Source organism: Larus michahellis, chromosome 3, assembly GCF_964199755.1.
Source record: "Larus michahellis chromosome 3, bLarMic1.1, whole genome shotgun sequence".
NCBI lineage: Eukaryota > Metazoa > Chordata > Aves > Charadriiformes > Laridae > Larus > Larus michahellis.
The window spans coordinates 70,095,063-70,115,148 of record NC_133898.1 but is presented as its reverse complement, the minus strand read 5'-3'; the positions used below and the strand labels follow the sequence as shown (position 1 = coordinate 70,115,148).

General features: G+C 42.2%; 1 protein-coding gene across 4 annotated transcripts; it reads right to left on the bottom strand.

Annotated features, from left to right (window-relative positions):
- Positions 1–205: 205 nt before the first annotated feature.
- Positions 206–19,551, bottom strand: SLC18B1 (solute carrier family 18 member B1). Of its 4 annotated transcripts, none has more exons than XM_074580695.1 (14): positions 19,428–19,551; positions 18,756–18,895; positions 17,548–17,643; positions 15,781–15,854; positions 14,781–14,928; positions 11,768–11,924; positions 10,445–10,581; positions 8,627–8,728; positions 5,971–6,062; positions 4,712–4,807; positions 3,834–3,908; positions 2,291–2,384; positions 2,149–2,195; positions 206–774 (listed from the first exon to the last, which is right to left on the bottom strand). In XM_074580695.1, exons 1-14 carry the CDS (start codon positions 19,471–19,473, stop codon positions 702–704), a joined length of 1,377 nt encoding a protein of 458 aa, XP_074436796.1. In that variant the 5' UTR covers positions 19,474–19,551; the 3' UTR covers positions 206–701. The 4 variants fall into 4 exon arrangements, with proteins under 4 accessions (XP_074436796.1, XP_074436795.1, XP_074436798.1 ...); XM_074580694.1 differs by having other exon boundaries at positions 19,308–19,482; XM_074580697.1 differs by having other exon boundaries at positions 18,756–18,892; positions 19,428–19,453.
- Positions 19,552–20,086: the final 535 nt, after the last annotated feature.

The window sequence follows — 20,086 nt, the reverse complement described above, 5'->3', positions numbered from 1 at the left end:
GTCTTCATGTACAAGACAAACATACATATGTCTGTGCCTGTACGTATATACACACCATACCGCATCGCCTCCAGGACCGAACATCCGATAGCTGTCTTCTCTTAATTACCTTTCCTTCCCCTCTACAGGCACTTTCAAGATAATACAAGTGCTGGTAGATGCAAAGTCTTTTAAACTCTTATTGTCTTAGAAAAATTCACAAAACTTAGGAAAAAAAGTTGCTTTATTGAAAACAATATTGTGCTTAATGCTTTGTCATTTCAAATTCCATTTCAACATTTTATGTTATCAGTTAAAGTATTACAAGATAATGAACTTTCTTTAAAAAAATACAGAAAAATCATGGTAGCAAAATAGTAGTTTTACCCAAGAATAATGCACAGCAGGCTCAAGTATAGAAACCAGACATTTGAAAACACACATCTTCACATACAGTGGTGCACTGTATGTGGAACACAATTAAACAGGCTGACATCTGAGGGTTACTCATCACTTCAGCCAATCTACACAAGGACTTACAAAAGAAAGGCAGTCAGTGTTTAGTGTTTCAAGACAGTGATGCAGCTACGATTAAACCACAACTAGTTGTTCACCAAGGGATCATGTATGCCAGCGCCAGAATAATGAAACACTGTTAAGTCCACTCATCTCAACACTAGGTTAAACCACAACAGTAAACAGAGAATTGAAAGTATGCCTGGCTATGTGTCACTGCCCATCAGATGAGTTCTTTCTTCATTATTACCAGGAGGATTGTGAAGACTGGAACTGGAACTGTTTTCAGAAGGAGAGGAACAGGAGGGAAGAAACAGGTTTAATATTCTCTAGATACTTCTATTCAACGCCAACATCATAGCAAAAAAGCCACACATTATGTGGAAAGAACTATGTGGATCACTGGATTTGGTTCCTCACTATTGCACAGAACCGCGTACTATCGCTTTCATACCTATTGTTTCACAGAATGGTTCAGGTTGGAAGTGACCTTTAGAAGTCATCTAGTCCAACCTCCCTGCAACAAGCAGGGACTTCTTCATGTAGATCAGGTTGCTCAAAGCCCTGTCCAACCTTACCCTGAATGCTTCCAGGGATGGGGTGTCTACCACCTCTCTAGGCAACCTGTTCCAGTGTTTCACCACCCTCAGAGTGAAAAATTTCTTCCTCACATCTAGTCTGCATATACCCTCTTTTAGTTTAAAACCATTGTCCCTTGTCCTATTGCTATAGGCCCTATTAAAAAGTTTCTCCCCATCTTTTCTGTAGCCCCCCTTTAAGTACTGGAAGGCTGCTATAAGATCCCCCTGGAGCCTTCTCTTCTCCAGGCTGAATGATTCCATCTCTCTCAGCCTGTCCTTATGGGGAAGGTGCTCCATCCCTCTGATCATCTTTCATGGCCCTCTGCTGGACCTGTTCCAACAGGTCCATGTCCTTCTTGTGGTGAGGACTCCAGACCTGGATGCAGTACTCCCGGTGAGGTCTCACCAGAGCAGAGTAGAGGGTCAGAATCACCTCCCTCAACCTGCTGGCTATGCTTCTTTTGATGCAGCCCAGGATGCAGCTGGCTTTCTGGGCTGCAAGTGCAGTGTCAGCTCATGTCCAGCTTTTCATTCTCCAGTACCCCCAAGTGCCTCTCAGCAGGGCTACTCTCAGTCCCTTCATACTCCAGCCCATGTTGATACCGGATGGAATCCTGTCCCTCAGGTGTGTCAATTGTACCACACAGCTTGGTGTCATCTGCAAATTGGCTGAGGGTGCACTTGATCCCACTATGTCATTGATGAAGATATTGAACAGTACTGGTCCCAATACAGACCCCTGAGGGCCACCACTCGTCACTGATCTCCATCCGGACATTGACCTGTTGACCACTACCTTCTGGATGCGACCATCCAGCTATATTCCAGCTCACAGACACCCTCCTGGAGGAACCATCAGTAGGGTTTGCTTGTTAATGTCACAGTCCTGGTTTAGGTCTCTGTTTAGGTCAGTAGGGATTTAGGAAAGCATACAAAGAATTTAAGCAATACTTTTACTGCACATCTTTTCATTCATTATCAGGTTGCTAGTGAGATAAAAATGGAATCACAGCTTCCAAAGGTTTGCTTTAGATGGCTGCAAGTAAAATAAAGAATAAATATCTCAACATACCTTCTCCTTGTTGCCTCAGTGATATAGAATATTCCAGTTGCAAGACCCTTTGAGGAAACAGTTACAACTGTAATAATAATAATAACCTTATGCAACAGCTCATAACTGCAATAGATATAAAAATCAAAAAAACGTTACTTACAGTTAATAGTGCCCATCCTCCTTGGATGGCTGAAGCCCATTCAAAACCCAGCTTTTCATTTAGAAATCCTCCAAGAGTGGGACCTGCAAATGCCCTGCAACAAATCAAATCAGGTATTGTCATCCCAAACAGAAAAGATAACATCATATTCTCAGAGAACTTTTTATTGTGTTTTGTGGCCTCCCTCCATTGATTCTCTCTTCTTTGTCAATAAAGAGATTGTCTTCCACAGACCTAACTTTCCTATAATCCACAGTAAGCATTAATTCTTTGTTTGCCATGGCCCCAATAATAGTTACCTCCTCATCTGGAAATAGGATCGTCATCAGGAAGCTGAATGCACTTTTTCTGTATCTGGGGTAGCTCAGAGATCCCATTCAGGACCATGTTCTAACAGGGCATCTACACCGATCAATTCTAGCATAAAAGAAATTTAAACTCTCATCCCTCAAAATGTAAACCTTCCAAACTTCAAGACCAAAGACTGATGGAAACAGGCAGGTAGGGAGGCACATTGTGACGGATGTGGTCACTGTAAGGTTGAGCTGTACGTAACCGCCCTACACCTTCATACCTGTCTAAGAATGCCATGAAAAATTATGCAGCTGCTGTCACGTTATGAAAGCTCTTGCATGACATGGTCTCTTGCTACAGAAAGGGACAAAACTGTAAAACTAGAAAGACTTCCTGGAACCAAGTCACATAATAAAACCATGTTTGATAACATGGTTTGGTAACTTTATCCTACCTATCTCTATCTGTACTGAACCCTATGCCAAATAAACAGGACAGCTAGAACTTCGGTTAGCTTGGAAAAAACAGTGCAAATTTGTACCACTGAAACCCACCTGCAGCCACAAAGGACTACAAGCACAGATAAAAAAATCCTGGAAATGGCTGTCAACAGGGGGACTCTGTCACTTCCCATCAAGTGACCATTCTGAAGAGTCACATGGCCAGTAGTGCCTTTCACTCATTTCTGCGATGACCACTGGTCATACTGGTATGATGACCACTGGTAATAAATACAGACACACTCTGTGAAGCTACGCAAACACAGACCTTAAATAATGTCTGTGGCTGAAAGACAAGATTCTACCCTAAGCTATCCCAGACAAAAAGAGGAAATGTGGAAAATGAAAAGGGAAGAACAGAGTAAGTCAGGAGCAGACACCTTCTAGCTCCCTCCATGTGAGTGGACTTAGCTTTGTAAAAAATTACGGTCCACCTCTCTCTATATTGAGCATTAAATATTTCAGTGACAACAAAAAACACCGCACAGAAGTGCAAGCTAACATCCACTCAATCACTGTAGCTTTTTGATATGCAGGGCAATACATTTCAAGGAAGGCAAGTTCAGCCCTTTGTTGGGTAAAAAGCTTTGTTTTAACATGTCCACCAGGCACTTTTTTAGCAAGAACTTTTTGAATCAAGGTCAACACAATGACTGCAATGCAAGACTTCTGGTTGTAATGCAGCAGGCTTTTGTGTGGCAATAGCGTGGAAGAAACAAACACTTACAAAGAGGTGACTATACACCTACCCAAGGGACCACATGGCATTGAAGAGCCCAGACACCAGTCCCAGCAGACTCAGACCTTCTTCAAATCCATTCTCACTACAGAAAGACAGACCAGTTGGAGTAGTACAATACAGTATTGCATCTCAGTCTATAGCCTTCCCCTACAGACAGTTTTTTCCCTCCTTTTAATTTAGACACAGCATAAATAGTTAACAAACAAAACTGTACAGTGGAATCACGTCTGTTTACCCAGTACTTACTACTTTGCTGCCTCTCTGGAAGATTGCAGTGCTACTCCTCATCTCTGATGTCTTCCGAGTATCATTCCTAACATCACACCATTGCTCATTCCCCATGTTTCATACGGCAAGTGTAAAACAGTGACAGGTGGCTTTTAAGAGGGAAAGGCGTTGTTCCAAGAGGAACATACTAGTAAATCAAGACCCTTCTAGGTCATTACTGCTAAGCCACATCACAGACCTTGTACTTTGCACAACTATGACTCCTGTAGGCGCAGCTCTCAAAGCCAATGCAGTCTGAAAAACCCAATGAAAACTGCTTGCTATTAATCGTCCTCAGAAGCTGAAATAAATCCTATGTATATGCAACCACACACAGGTCACCCCACAGTATAAGACCCAAAGTCTGATGGACTTCAGTGTGTTCATAGTACTGAGGTACACGTTTCCAAAATTATATTTGTAGTATAATGACTGGGGTGCTCAGTCAGAAAAAACTAAGACAAAAGAGTAGTGGAAGCATTTAAGTGTTACTCCCTGCCTTTGTCAAAGAGGGAGGAAAAAGCCACACCAAACCCCCACTTCATATTCACCCCTGAAAATTAGTTGCAGTTTCCTACTGTCAGTAACACGAAAGATGCGTTGGACCGAGTTACTTACTATGCACAGTGCAGTATCTCTGGAAACACTGGGATAGCACTCATGCCAAGGGAAAAGCCAATCAAAACCAGCACTAGCACAAACATCCACAGCTGACTGAAAAAGAGGCATTTAAAAGAAGTTAGCTGCTGAAGACTCTTTTCAAGTAAGGACCCTGTTAGACTGAAGGCTGCTATATCATCTCTCCGTGACTGATCAGAAAACTAGGTTTCTTGAAGACAAAAGGAATTGTACTTTAATTGAATGCTAAGACTTGAAAAACACATTTCTATGCTTAAAAGACTTTGTAAAAGAATTTGAATATCCTGTGCTCAAATGAAGTATTTCTTTGTCAAATGCAGTTCATTTTCAGAGAAGCACATAGAGAAGAGGTAGATAGCCAAGCTTAAATCAGCAATACATACGTTCAAGCTCTAGACATGGTTTGTTGCACAAGTGAAGGATTTTGCAGCTCAAATTTTGTAGCCCAATATATTACAACCAAATAGACATAGCTAAAGAAAAGAATGTTTAAGATTTTACTCATTTCTTTTTCTCACCAGCTCAAATGTATGATCTCACAAGTTTCAGATGTATGAACTTCTTTAAAAATGAGAAGTCTAGGAGGAAGGAGTTGACTAATTCTGCAGACTAGCAAGTCTATCATCTTTAACAGAGTATACAACCTAGGACAAAAGGACTGTACAGCTGTTTTGTAAATGTAGCAGTGTTTTGCTGTGAATTAATTTGAGAGACATGGCAATGCAGTGTTCAGGTGCAACAGACGTTGTCTTTACTTAGCTAGCTGAAAACAAAGCTATAATCTTGGCATTTTCCTCAGTAAGCTATATGTAGAGAGGTGAAAAAAATAATACTGCTGCATAGACACACAAATAAACCCCATAGTTAAGAAACCCTCATGAAAAAGAGAAAATTGAAAAGTAAGACAGAAAGAGAACTTCATTTTGCTGCACTGGAAGTGCCACAGAACTTGAAGGAAAGGAAAATAAAAAACAGCATTCTTCCCACCACATGCATTAACATGAGGAAACATAGTAACAGTAAAAAGCAAAGGAAAAGGATCTATTTTACAAAGCTGTAAAGTCTCCATTTTCAGATGCTTCCACTGCTTTGTATTCATGGTCTCACGTTAGAAAAAACCCCTGTTTCATGGTCAGAGGTGCTAATTATAGACTTGCAGACATACATGACAACGGTCATGATAGCTATTGCAAAAACATCACATAAAGGGACAGGTTCAAGAGGAGGCACTTCTGTACCTTTCAATGTGCAGTACAGGGGCAGGTCCTAACATGAAAAAGCACAGTGCTGTCATTAAGCCTCCAAATACCAGCAGCCACTTCCTGAGGTTCTGTGAAAGAAGAGAGGTATATAATTTAAAGATGTGAATTTGTAATTTAACTATTTTGTCTTTCCTAAAAACCCTCTTCTAAATCTTCATCTCCTAGAGAGTCCTGCTCCTGTAGAGACCATCATTACACACAAACTGGCAGTTCACAATTTCTCTGCCAGTTCTGAACACCATCAAGAAACACTGAATTCACATTTCCTTGCCACCAGTGCAATCACTGGCAGCAGCTGCTTAATAGAGATTTCTTCAGGATACTGAGTAATGGAGCTGTGAGCAGCTTTGCTCTGTTAGTGAAGTATTTTAGGTCTTACTCTTCCTTAGTATAAGAAATATCATGTAGCATCGCATGTAATTCTCACGTGCAAAAGGCCATCATTATAGAATCATACAATCTTCATAGTTGGAAAGGACCTTTGAGATCATCAAGTCCAACCATACACACACACAAAAAAAAAAACCCAAAAAAACAAAACAAAAAAAACCCCCAAAATCCAACAACCTACAATCTCTGCCACTAGAGCATGCCCTGAAGTGCCAAATCTAGATGCTTCTTAAACACCTCTAGGGATGGTGACTCAACCACCCCCCTGGGCAGGCTGTTCCAGTGCCTGACCACTCTTTCAGTAAAGTAATTCTTCCTAATATCTAATCTACACCTCCCCCACTGCAACTTCAGACCATTTCCTCTGGCCCTGTCATTATTCATCTGGGAGAAGAGGCCAACGCCCACCTCTCTCCAACCTCCTTTCAGGTAGTTGTAGAGGGCAATGAGGTCTCCCCTCAGCCTCCTCTTCTCCAAGCTAAACATGCCCAGCTCCCTCAGCCTCCCCTCATATGACCTGGTCTCCAGACCCCTCACCAGCCTGGTAGCTCTCCTCTGGACACGCTCCAGCACTTCAATGTCCCTCTTGTACAGAGGGGCCCAGAACTGAACACAGCACTCGAGGTGAGGCCTCACCAGTGCCGAGTACAGAGGCACGATCACTTCCCTGCGCCTGCTGGCCACGCTATTCCTGATACAAGCCACAATGCTGTTGGCCTTCTTGGCCACCTGGGCACACTGCTGGCTCATGTTAAGCTGGCCGTCCACCAGCACCCCCAGGTCCTTTTCTGCCGCGCAGCTTTCCAGCCACTCTTCCCCAAGCCTGTAGCGTTGCTTGGGGTTATTGTGACCAAAATGCAGGACCTGGCACTTGGCCTTATTAAACCTCATACAGTTGGCCTTGGCCCATTGATCCAGCCTGTTCAGGTCCCTCTGTAGAGCCTTCCTACCCTCAAGCAGATCAACATTCCCACCTAGCTTGGTGTCATCTGCAAACTTACTGAGGGTGCACTCAATACCCTCATCCAGATCATTGATAAAGATATTAAACAAAACCGGCCCCAAAACTGAGCCCTGAGGGACACCACTGGTGACCGGCCGCCAAGAGGATTTCACCCCATTAATCACAACTCTCTGGGCATGGCCATCCAGACAGTTTTTAACCCAGCAAAGAGTACACTTGTCTATGCCATGATTCGTCAGCTTCTCCAGGAGAATGCTGTGGGGGACAGTGTCAAAGGCCTTACCAAAGTCCAGATAGACAACGTCCACAGCCTTCCCCACATCCAGAAGGCGGGTCACATGGTCATAGAAGGAGATCAGGTTGGTTAAGCAGGAGCTCCCTTTCCTAAACCCCTGCTGGCTGGCCCCGATCCCTTGGCTGCCCCGCACTTGCCGTGAGAGCTCACTCAAGATGATCCTCTCCATGACCTTTCCTGGTACCGAGGTCAGGCTGACAGGCCTGTAGTTCCCCAGATCCTCCTGCCGACCCTTCCTGTAGATGGGCATCATATTAGCCACCCTCCAGTCATCTGGCACCTGCCCTGTTGACCAAGATTGTTGATAAATGATGGAGAGAGGCTTGGTGAGCTCTCCCGCCAGCTCCCTGAGTACTCTTGGGTGAATCCCATCCAGTCTCATAGACTTATTAGTTTGTGGTGGGAAAAAAAAACAGCATCAGAAAACTGGCAGAGCCATTCATGCACAGCATTCAGTGTATGTTTTCTTGATCAATTAGCAGTGGCTGTCAAACAGACAGTTTTAGGTATATCACTGTCATAGGCTCTTTCTATGGTGCAGTTAAGAGCTAGAGAACCATAGCCAGTCGGTGTGCTGATCTAATTTGAATGTTACACTTTTTAAGAGACAAAGTCAATACAGCTAACCAGAACATCTTTACTCCTCTTCTCAGAAGCTGATAAACTTAGATGTGGACAAAAGCATGAGTAAGTGGGACACGTTTTCCTACTCTCTGTTCCCTATTGGCTGGAACTCGATTGTGCCTAGTCCACCAGAAAAGCTCAACACATTTCAACTACAGGATATTTGCCTGACATCCTTTACTATTTTGGACATTACTTGGACTTGGCAAAAGAGACCTTCAACTTGACAGTATTCAGTGCATGTGCAAGGTTCTGAAAGACAGATCCCTTTACAGGACCAGGCCTACATCCACCGCTTCGATATGAGAAGTCCACAGAGTGCTTTACTAATCCTGCACAAGCAGCAGGGTAGTACTCACTGGCCGTTTGTCGCTTATGAGTCCAAGGAGGGGAGAAGACAGGGAGTACGAGAGTGCCAAACCGAGGAATACCAAGCCCACGTAGCCAGCTGGGAGTTTAAACTATGGGAAGGAAGACAAATAAAACAAAAAAACCACCAAAGCAACAAACCATATGTGCTACGTTCATTACACAACAACCCAATAATTATATTTTAGGTCAAAATACTGAAATGTGTGATTTTAAGTATTTTACTGGTACCATACAGAGGTTTTTCAAGTATTTGAAGTCATCAGCAGAGCTTGCTCCAGTTTCCTTCAATTATATTTCTAGGCATGGACTGAGAGCACCTGACACAGCCGTACTCAGATAAAGCCTAAATAATCTCAGGAGGAAACACTATGCTATGTCCCTATGCCAGCACACTGGATTCTAACATTAATATCCGGCACATTCGAAACTGACACTTCAGACATGGAAATTTACGTGGATTTAGTCTTTACCTCTCCAATCCAGTTGGTGTTTGCACTTAGAAAAGCATAAATACTGTACTCATCCACTGCATATCAGTGCATCTTAAAAGTAAGTAGTGCTATAAAACACAACTCTGGCCTTTCAACCAAAGACTGTTTTTTATGAAAATGAGTAAGAGTCTTTTTGCAAACACCCCGAGGTCTACATTTTCCTAATGCAGAGTCATATTTCTATATTGAAACAAAATGTGTAATGAACCAAAAGCATACTAGACTCTCAAATGAGTGCTTTAATTACCAGGCAGAGGGAATTCCAGGATGTTTCATGTGGCACGGACTACATAAATATTCACTATTTCCTTGCCATACGCAAGTATATGATAATAACTCTAATTTAGTGGTTAGAACACCTGCCAAGAAGGCTACGGCCCTCTCACAGCAAGTATCTGTTAGCACAGTGCAGCGGGAAAGCGGAAGAGTTACACCAGTGTGCGATATTCTACAGTGGAATAATTACAGATCCCTCCCCTGGGTGGTGGAAGACGTACGTTCACATCTCCACTGATGGAAGAGGTTAGTACCAAGTCTCCTCCACCCTGGATGAGTGCTCTTACGTACTGAATTACACAGATGAAAAGTAGGAGCACAACAATCTGTGAAACGCTATTCCCTGAAAAAACAATTAATAAATAAATCACTCAAAGAGCATTGCTTACTTTCACACAGGAACAGAATCTTAAACAGTTTACTTCAAAGTCATTACCCATGGGGAAAATAAATAAATAAAATTAAGTAGGAAACAAATAAATAAATATTAAAATAAATTAAAAATAAATAAATAAGTAAAATGGCATTTGCTTTTTTAGTGAGTGAGTGAAGAAATCAGCTGGCAGGCTACATAGTTGCAATCAGTTTGATTTTGGCATTGCTGTAAGATGCGGCAGAGCTGCAACATCATGTCCCGTAAAAAACAAATGTCCACATCAAAAGATATAACGCTGTCAGTGTCTGTTGCAGTTTTACAGGATTTGCTTTCAGAAAGGAGTAAAAAGTCCTCTGTTTACAAAACCAGCTGCTTTGCCCTGTTCATAGAAGGTACTCTGCAGCTGAAAGACAATTAAGGTGAAAAAAAGCACAATTTTATAGGCCTTACATTTCCTCAAAGTTACCAAGACCCAGAGGCAACAGACAGTGACTTGTCAGTACTGTGGGAATCAAGTTATTTGGAAATCATATTATTACCAGTTAATTAAAGCAGTGTACTTGGATAAGGCCTAATTTTGTTTAGGACAGTTAAACTACACTTATAACCAGTTATTTACTATTTAGCAAGCCAAGACTTCCCTGCACGTTAACAGGACTTACCCTCTTTAGGATAAACAGAGACATTGTGGGATCCAAAAAGCCCAAGCATGCACTTAGAGAAAATATAGTAAGACAGAGTAGTAAGACTTTCGGCAGAAGAACGAGCTTCCAAAAGGAATCCTTGCTAGGGATCGAATCTGTTTCAAGAAAAAAGAGGGGAAAAATGCATTATTTTCAGCAGTATAAGCTCATGGTTGATCTTCTTGCTTTAGAAAAGAAATCACTATTTCCCTTTCTCTAGTCCTATTACTCTTCTTAACTAATAAATGAAAGTCAATAGTAGACTATTATGCACTATACTATTTTTATACTAAAAAACCCAATCTGATAGGGGAATAAAAAAAGAAAAGTACGTTTAAAAATGCAAATGTGATAGATGAATGAAAGAAGTAAAGTACACAATTTAGCTTCCAACATTGCAAATCCCCAACTCGTAAAGAACAAAAGCACGTACTATCCCCAATTATGTGAAAATACAATTACTTCTCCACTAGCCCTATAAAATGAAAATCTCAGATACATCTCAACTCAAAACAACATGCATGAATCATTCATATCCAACTGTGAAAGTAAAATAAAGAGATTGCTATTTATCAGTTGAGGTCTGTCCGAATTTTTAAGCAACTAGTCATTCGGGTCTCCTACATGTTCAATCCGCACTCCAGACAGGAAGCTTCTTTCAGATGTCACGGTGAGGTGTCATTTCTAAGTCATGCTCCCTTCCTGATGCTGGTGGTCTCCTAGTAGTTGAATGGGGTCTCAAAGCACACACTGAACTAAAGTTCATTCATTAGCATCCACCAGCTCAGAGCTAGCATTTATTTAATGTAGTTTCAAACTGGGCAGTAATATCATGACCCCATTCAATTTCAGAGGTTGGGGAGCTGGGGGGGAAGTCAGCAGTAGCAGCCCATGGTTAACCACTGTAAGTTTTCTCTAAAAGCCAATATATATGAAGTTATTCTCCAAGGTTTTCATAATAAGCTGCAATGACAAGCTGACACAAAGAAGACACAACAGATCCTTTACAAGCCCTGAAGCTAAAGAGACAAAAGAAAACAAAAAGTTATCTCACTTCACTTCCACACAGACTTCTTAGTGTTTGCGGAGACAGGCATGAGGTGTTGGATTCATTCCAGGCCATCTGCACACATTAATTTTAGTTCGCATTAAAACACAGGCCTGACCAAGGTCACAAGTTAATTCAGCTGGAGCTTTGCCCTCCGAGTTATTTCAGACACCAGAAATGGATATTTTTCTAAAACACAGCTATGTACTTGAGAAATTGAAGTGCATGAAAGAGATGGGAAGAAGGGTTCTTACCGTATTTTGGTAATATGCACATATTCACAGGCACCAAGACCAACACTACACATCCTAGTGTAATAAAAGGGACCTCGTAACCAAACGATTGATACAAAAAGCCACCTAAAGGTGGGCCCAGCACCAGTCCGAGTCCTGTAAAAATTTCAAGGCTGCCCTAAAAGATGAAAAAAAAAGCAAGCAAAAAAAAGTCAGAATGCTGAGAAACTCTAGTGTAACAGTAAAAGCAATCCATTTTTCGGAGGAGCAGCACAACATAGGCTACTGAAAAGAAAAAGGCAGTGCATCACACCAAGGGGGATAAGGGTGAGTAGAGAGCTTCCCACAAAGTGGGATAGCAAAAGGAATTTTGCAGTTGTCTGTGTGACAGCAATCACTTCCTTTGCTTCACACTACAGGGAGCGTTAGCCACTCTGCTGCCACCTAACACATCCCAGTCCTGAGGAGAGACAAATGCGCTACGGATGGAAAGCATCAGTAGAACAACTCAGGCTGAAGTGATCCCACCTGCATTTACCCTCCAGCCTGACGGAGAGGACACAAGCAAGCCTACTCCGATGGATCATTATCTTGTGGGACGAGGTACATGTGCCAAGTAAAAGCTTTCTCTCCATAACCGACTGTTTGGATTCACTGAGTAAGGGTAGGAAATAACAGTGAAATTACAATGGGGATAACTGAGATTATTTTGGCTATAATTTAATAATGTGGCATCTTTTACAAGATACTAATTTTCAAAAGGACAATAATACAGTTACACTTAGATCTTGTGTCACAACACCATAGTCACCACTGTCAACATCTGCCTCAATGCTTGACTGATCAATGCTTAGACCACGCCCTTTTAGCAAGTAACAGCTGGTGGTAATAGTTGCTTAAAGTTTTACTAACTTCTGGGACCCAGAGAAGTAGTACAGGGATTCATCCTGATTTTTAGTTTTACTGATGCCAGAGTGGTCAACTGGCCTGAGAGCGGGCACAGTCTGTAATAGCCAAGTTCTTTACCCTCGGTCACAAGGGGTCCCACCCTTTTCCTTTCCTAGGAAAGGAAATCACAGCATATGACTGGCAAATCCTTAAAATTAGTTCTAGATAGATTTGAGGCATTTTGGTAAACTTCAACACGTGGCATAACCATGAGTTCACATAACTGCATCCAAATAATGCATTTACTTGTGTTGCTCACCAACCACAAAAAACTATGTATGATTGGCAAGACTTCAGTTCAGATCAGGCTGTACGTCATTTAGTCCTTCTAAATTAAAGAATTATTTGTGGGGAGAGGGAAGGGAGGAGGAGCTGAGGCATTGCATTATTACAAATCAGAGAAGGATAAAGGTAAATCTGACATTGTAAGAAAAGTGATATTGCTTATGTTCTGAAGTTCGTACCTCCTCCAGCAGAGGAATCATGTTGACAGATACTGAACTTCCCACTTCAACAAGGCTGACATGCCTACATTTAATAACTTCCCCATACATTCTCTAGGGTACCCGATGGGTAAAAGGTGGGCTGAAAACTGGTACCAAAAGGGTAAGAAGAGGAAAAGTGCTTTTCGGTATCTAGCACTAACAAGGAGGGCAACGGAAAGCAAGGCTAAAGATCCCTCATCCATTCCTTCAGCCTTTATGGTTTTATCATAGGATGCATCTTGCTTTAACTAATCAGCTCTTCCTTCTACCTCCAGCCTCTGCCACCCCCAGGAGCTGAGCTCACAGTAACAAGAACTCTCCATCATGTCCATTTAAGGACAGTAAATCTACATGAATGAATTTGAAAAGGTTTTATTCTCATGCAGAACAAGACATTAGAGTATGTAGTATGGAAAACAGACCAACATTTAAAAGCGATTTGTCTTCTGACAGCACCCTTTCTATACTTAAAACAAAAGTAGCTACCAAGCCACAGCTGTCTAGCGTTTCTAATCATGGTCACGAGGTGACCTTCATCACCTCGTACCCTTTTCAGCTATGCATCAGGTTTATGGTGCTACCACCACAGAATTTCATTTAAGTCTTATTATAAGATAGATAACTAAATCCCTTTAAGTCAAAGTTATTTCACTTACCTATTTAAATTACATTTTAAAATTTGCAAACATGAAACCTTAACCTTATTGACTGAATAAATCCAAAAAATGATTACAATGTATAACCTACTTTCCAAAGAAATTGTGAGCTCCTCACCGCTGATACAATTTAGTATGTTTTTTGCTAGTTAAGAGGTCAAATTTTTATAGACATTTATTTATAGAAGTAACTATACAGCTTAACAACAATATTAATAAAAGCACCAACTTTTCCAATTTTATTAAGTGTTCTGAAGGATGTTCTTAACATTTGTTCACTCATTAAAATTTAACCCAGTTATTTCTGTCACCTTATATTTGAATCAAAACCAGAATTCACTGAAAAAAAGAAAGAAAAAGCAGCATTTTATTAAATGCAAATTATTTTTTTTCCTAACACCATAAAACCTGATTAAATAATGGTAATATCTCTGGTTGAAATGAACCATTGATGACCAGAAATACTGCCCTCCAGATTTCAAGAAGTTCTAACTCTCCTCTACTCATACATCACTTTGATCAACAGATTAGAAAAATGACATCAAAATTGTTTCCAGTTTTGCATCTTTAAGTCATTTAAATCAACACTATTTGAATGAATCAATCAAATTTCTTGAATCAATCCAGATGGATTCTTACCACCCATGTAGAAGTAGTCACTAAAAGCTGTATTAGTATTTTAACAATCTGATTTCAACTGAAGAGATAACTACTGCCATCAATGGTCAGCTGTTTTCAAAACATAAGCAACCAATATACACTGCTTAATTTATATTTAATTGAAGTCATGCTAAGGTCTAAACTTGTTCTAGGATTGTCACATTATGTGACAATTTCAAATATGCCTGCACGTGAGACAGCAGATCTTCTCCTGGTGTTAGGCTGCCTACTGGCAATTTATCGTATTGCAGGTTACTCAGCTGTAACACTGTTTTTTGTACTTACCAGAACAGTAGCTATATTATTGGGAAATGCCTTTGCAAGGATTGAAAATGATGCTGTCATTGCTGCTGCAAAACCGACTGCATCCATTGCTCTTACTAAAAAGCACAAACCAATGAACATTGGTCCACTGGGCACCTTGTCCAGCATTCTGAAAAAAAAACCAACACAGTACGTGGAGATGTCTCAGGATGCAACAATGCAACAACTCATCTACTAAAGGCCCTGGAGCATCATTTTTTACTCATTAAAGGACACAGTTACAAGACACTCAATGCTTTCAATTGCCACATCTTTTTGAATCACATAGGTGAAGTAATTCAAACTTTACCAAACTATTTTTGGCAGCTTTCGCCTTTTCCCCATTCTTTGGTGGCGAAAAGACCACAAAAAACCTAACCTGTGAAAAACTCCAATGCCATTTTCTGTTGTATTTCATAGCTCTTACAAGGAACTGTGCAAGAAGCCTGACGCAATGAGTTACAACTACCTAGTAAGAGCTTCCTTCATTGTTAATAAAATTTTTGTTTTGCTAAAATGAGTGGCTTAGCCCCTCTACCTGCCAGGCAAAGCTGCTCATTTGCACACAATATTTTTAACAAAAGAATTAAAAAATTATGCATAAATAGTTCCCTTATTGCTGCACTTTGACAGATTTCTTGCTGTTCATGAACTACATAGATAGATACATAAATTTATTAATGTATCTATGCATATATATGCATATACATATGCATTTAACATATATAAATTAATAAATTTAAATACATAGAACCTTCGCTTTCAAAGCAGTAAACAGACTTTGAAACTTACTGAAAATGAGAAGTGTTAATTCTGCTTTACAAGGGACAGATAAAAAGTAAAGATATAAAAAGTTACATGACCTAACCAACACCTAAAGGATACCCAAGAGTTTCTAGTTTTGTTTTGTGTCCATCTTTTCATATGGATGAAAATGATTAGAAGATAAATGCAACAAAACCAACCAAGAAAAACCACTCACCCGAACAGAATGGTCACACATCCTGAAACAAACATCCCCGCCACAAACATGAATTTTGCTCCAATATGTGTAAGCTGTAAATTAAATGCAATTTTTACATGTTATTATTTCAAGCCTAGATCAAAAATCTTTCAAAGTAAATTACTGTTAAGAAATTAAAACATTGTGTTACTTTATAGCATATGTAACTAAAAGACCTGGAGACACTGCTCCTGCCTGTGTGCCTTCACGCAATACTGAACCTAAAAATATTCTAAACTGTTAAGTGACTTAACCCAGTTTTCAGAATGGTAAGACAATGGTGCAGTTAACTATTTCACAGCTTCTGCAGAGCAGCAGGTTACAGCAGCACCTCTCATTGCAAACAAACAGAAAGTAATACATTCCCCCTCCAGCACCGTCAGTGATGACAAGTCAGCAATACCTGCCACGTATGTGGCTCAGGAGAGTCAATGGAAGCCGATTTTAAAGCAAATTTATCACAAGCTTTATAGCACAAAGCTTTGCCATAGGAAGCACAGTAGCTTTGGGCTTCCCCATTCATTACCAGGGAAAGCACCCCACTTTCCTTCATTTCAGACTCCACCACCAGGGTGAAGGACGACAAGAGGCATGCTGTAAAGCCAACTCAATCCTGTAACAAAGTGCACCTAAGCTTCTAATTCCATGCTGTAACTTCCCCTAAGGACAACAGGTATTTCAGACTCTTTTCTTGTTCAGGCCTGGAAGAAATCCCTGTGTTTCAGCCATTATTACTGAAGCCCACATTTTGCCAAGTTTCACCGAAACTCTCAGGATTTCTGATTGCTGGACTGTCCACCTCTGCTGGTGCTCCCTTCACCTGCCTGCAGTGAGGATGGTGCGTTCACTCTCTCTCTCCCCCCTGCAAGGTACCTGGTGAGGGTTGTGCCATAGTTGAATGCCATCACAGGCACCGAGAGAGACTGGGCTCACCAATGGCACTTGTGTGACACCTTGATAAGCCACCTCACCACCAGAGAAAAACCATTTACCATGGAGTCAGCAAAGAGACTGCCCAGCCAAAGAAAGAGAATAACATGAAACTGCAGCAGCCCAAATTTAGGGTATGATCCTGAGCAGTCATAGCCAAAAATGCATAGACAGTGGTGCTCCAGCATATAAACAAACAAACTTATAAAATTTATTCATAATTTCTCCAGCATGAGAAAATCCTGAATTTGTCGGAAAACTGAAGCTGCAAGAACTGCAGACATTTATCTCGCATTGCTGTAAAATGAAGTGGAAACAAAGTTAAGCAGCAGAGTCATAATGGGAGGAAATGTTAAGAAAAAGACAACATACCAGAAAAGAAGAAGGGGTGCAGCTAACTAAGGAAATAAAAACAAAACAAACCACCTTCAGAACGGTGCCAAAAGCAAACAGAATATGTAAGTAAGTGCAATAAATAAAATGGGGGGTAGGGGGAAAGGAGGTAATAGAAAGGAGAAAATAGAAAGGAGAATTGATCAGCAAATTACTCTGAAGCAAACAGTTAACCAGAGAAACAAAAACTGCTACATATCCGCCACACTATGCTACCCTCAAGAATTGTAAAAGGCTAATTTTTAAATTGTACTGACGAAACTTAGATCAGATTCAGACTGACTGGCCAGGCTCCAGTTACTACAGACAGAAGCCTGCAGGAATGCTACTGGAGAGACATCTCTTTTCTCAGCCTTAGAGAAATGTCTTCATGTACCAACCTGTGTCATCACAGAAATAAATTACAGCTTCAATTATACTTACATAATTTCCCAAGATTAAAGAAGTCAAGAAATTGACCAAAGCAAAGCATCCAAAAATCAGGCCAACAAAGGTGTTACTGGCACCTTTTTTTTCTGCCTGCAAAAAAGATCACAACTGAGCAAAGACGGAGGCAAATTCTTAAGATGAATAACGTTCATACCTGTACTTTTTTTTTTTTAAATTCATGCAGTTACAAAGCAATTTCCTTTCTCAAAGACAGTAGGGGCTCATAAAGGAGTAACACAGCAATTTAAAGACATGTTGCACTTCTACTAAAACTCCATGTGATCAAGGTAAAAACAACAGTGATTCTTCAATGAATAGAAACACTGTGCTGTTTGATGAATACTGAACAGGTGACCAGCTTTTATATAGGTGCCTTCAGGTGGTGTGCAGTGGAGCTAGCTACAAAGCTTCAATCCCTCACATGGTGAGAGGGCAGTGAACAGAGATATCCATTATTTTCACTGTGTCATGCCTCCCCGTAATACGCACCAAGTAAATTTTTGACTTATCCAGCTGGCAAAATACAGTTACTTGGGTACAAGCTGTACGTTGGAATATTTAGAACAAAAAAATCATCTTAATGTTTCTTTGTTAATACTTGGGAACAACTTGGTCATGAGAGAAACGGCCTTCTGCTGCAAAGGTACTGCAACCATTGTTTTTTCATCCTACATTTAAGCATTGTATTCACTCAACATAAGCTGAGTTTTGGGGGGTTTTTCCCTCCAGTTGCTCGGTCAGGAAGTTTAACACAGTGAACGATGGCCCAGCATGAGTTAACAGAGTGGTAGCTATAAATAAAAAGTCACTGAGTGGCTGAGGCACTGAAATACAAGTCAGGACACGGGCAGTTTTAATCTCAGCTCTACTACCAAACTGCTATGCAACAACTGGGCAAATACTATTTCACTTCTCCAAGCATTCATTTCAACTTCTATCTCGTATCATTAGTTTGCCACCTTCTCTGCAGCCACCGGGAAAATGAAATTAGTCCATGGACAGGATTCAGGTCACCATTACGCACACTCTCATCTATTCTAGCCAGCATCATGCTATCACTACGAATTCCCACAACTGAAAAGTCTAACTCGGAGCTTACAGCCAGCCATAAAGGTCCCGCAGCATTCAGGATCCTTTCAAAGCTTTCAACGTGCAAAAAAAAAAAATAATCTAAAGAGTAGCTGGCTAAATTGTTTCTTTACCTCTGAAGGGAAAAAGGGTCCCAGGATTGAATAACATATCATTGAACTGAAGTTTATCGAAGCTGTTGCTGCCATCGTATATAGCTGTTCTCTGGTAAGCCTTCTTGACTCCTCACCGAGTGCTTCTGGCATGCCATCTTCTTAAAAAGCAAAACAAAAAGGAAAAAAAAAAAGTATTATAAACTGATAGAGGGAATTAAAATTTGCAAATGAGGTTTGAGAATTAAAATCCGCCCAAAACTTCTAGCCTCCCATGTCGGGGGAACTACACCAAGCCGCGACACTTCTCTCCCTCACGAGGGACGGGGCCCAGCCCGCCGCCCCTCAGCCCACCCGGCACGGGCTTTCGCAGGGGCTGCCGCACCGGGCCCGGCCCCACGCCTGCAGGCACGCACCCCCGCGGGGACAGCCCTGGGACACAACCTCGTGGACAAACCCGCCCTCTCCCCTTCCCAGCGCAGGCTCCGGCGCTGCGGAGCGGCCCTTCGGCGCCGTCCCGGTCACGCCGTCGGTCACCGGCGGAGAAACGCGGGGCAGCCGCCGCCTCCCCACCTGGGGGCCGCTCGCTCCCCGCGCCCTCCGCCTCACAGTTGCTCATGGGGAAGGAGCTCCGCGCCCGCAACGGCCGGTGCAGCGCGACACCTCCCCGCCGCCCCGTCTGGCAGCACTAACCGGGGCCAACGCCGGCCCCGCCGCCCCGTCCGCCGCCACTGAGCATGCTCGGCCTGCGGGGGCGGCCCGCCGCGCCCCGACACACGCCGCGGGACAGCGGGGCCCCGCCGGGAGGCAGCGGCAGGGCGGCCGCGGGGGCTGCCAGGCGGGGTGGGGAGAGCACAACAGGCGCCGGGCTTTGGGCAGGGTGAGGGTAAGCCGGCGGCTGACAGGGAGGGCTGAGCATGAGGCGGAGGGGAACGGGTTACTGCCCGGACCTGGCAGAATGTGAAATGCTGTAGGTACAGCCGCTGCGACAGGTTACAGGTGAAGGAAACCGGGGAGGTAGCGGGCAAAGCTGTCACAGGAACAAGTGGGTATCGGCTGAATACGGCTGTGCCTCCCCTGGGCTGTAGAAAGATGTTTTCTACAAGCGGAACAATGCACGTTCCAGAGAAGTCTCGCAATGGAAGCATAAATCCCAAGTGTATTAAAACAGGAGCTCAAACAGTTTATGAATCCTACATTGTTGTGACTGCTAGGGACCATGGGGAGCTGGGATCAGGGACCCAGGAGGTGCATCCCACGAAGTTTGGATGGTAAAGGAGGGATCAGCTCCAGGGACTCTGCCTGGCTACAGCTGAATAAGCTGATTAGGGTTCCTGAAAACTTAACCACTT

Bases quoted from the DNA above. Each gene is read 5' to 3' on its own strand.
- SLC18B1 (XM_074580695.1), bottom strand. From the start codon at position 19,473: ATGCTCAGTGGCGGCGGACGGGGCGGCGGGGCCGGCGTTGGCCCCG. The intron at 17,644-18,755 runs GTAAAGAAACAA...TCTTTTTTGCAG, and splicing joins GACCCTTTTTCCCTTCAGAG to GCAGAAAAAAAAGGTGCCAG. The intron at 2,196-2,290 runs GTAAGTAACGTT...GTTTCCTCAAAG, and splicing joins GAGGATGGGCACTATTAACT to GGTCTTGCAACTGGAATATT.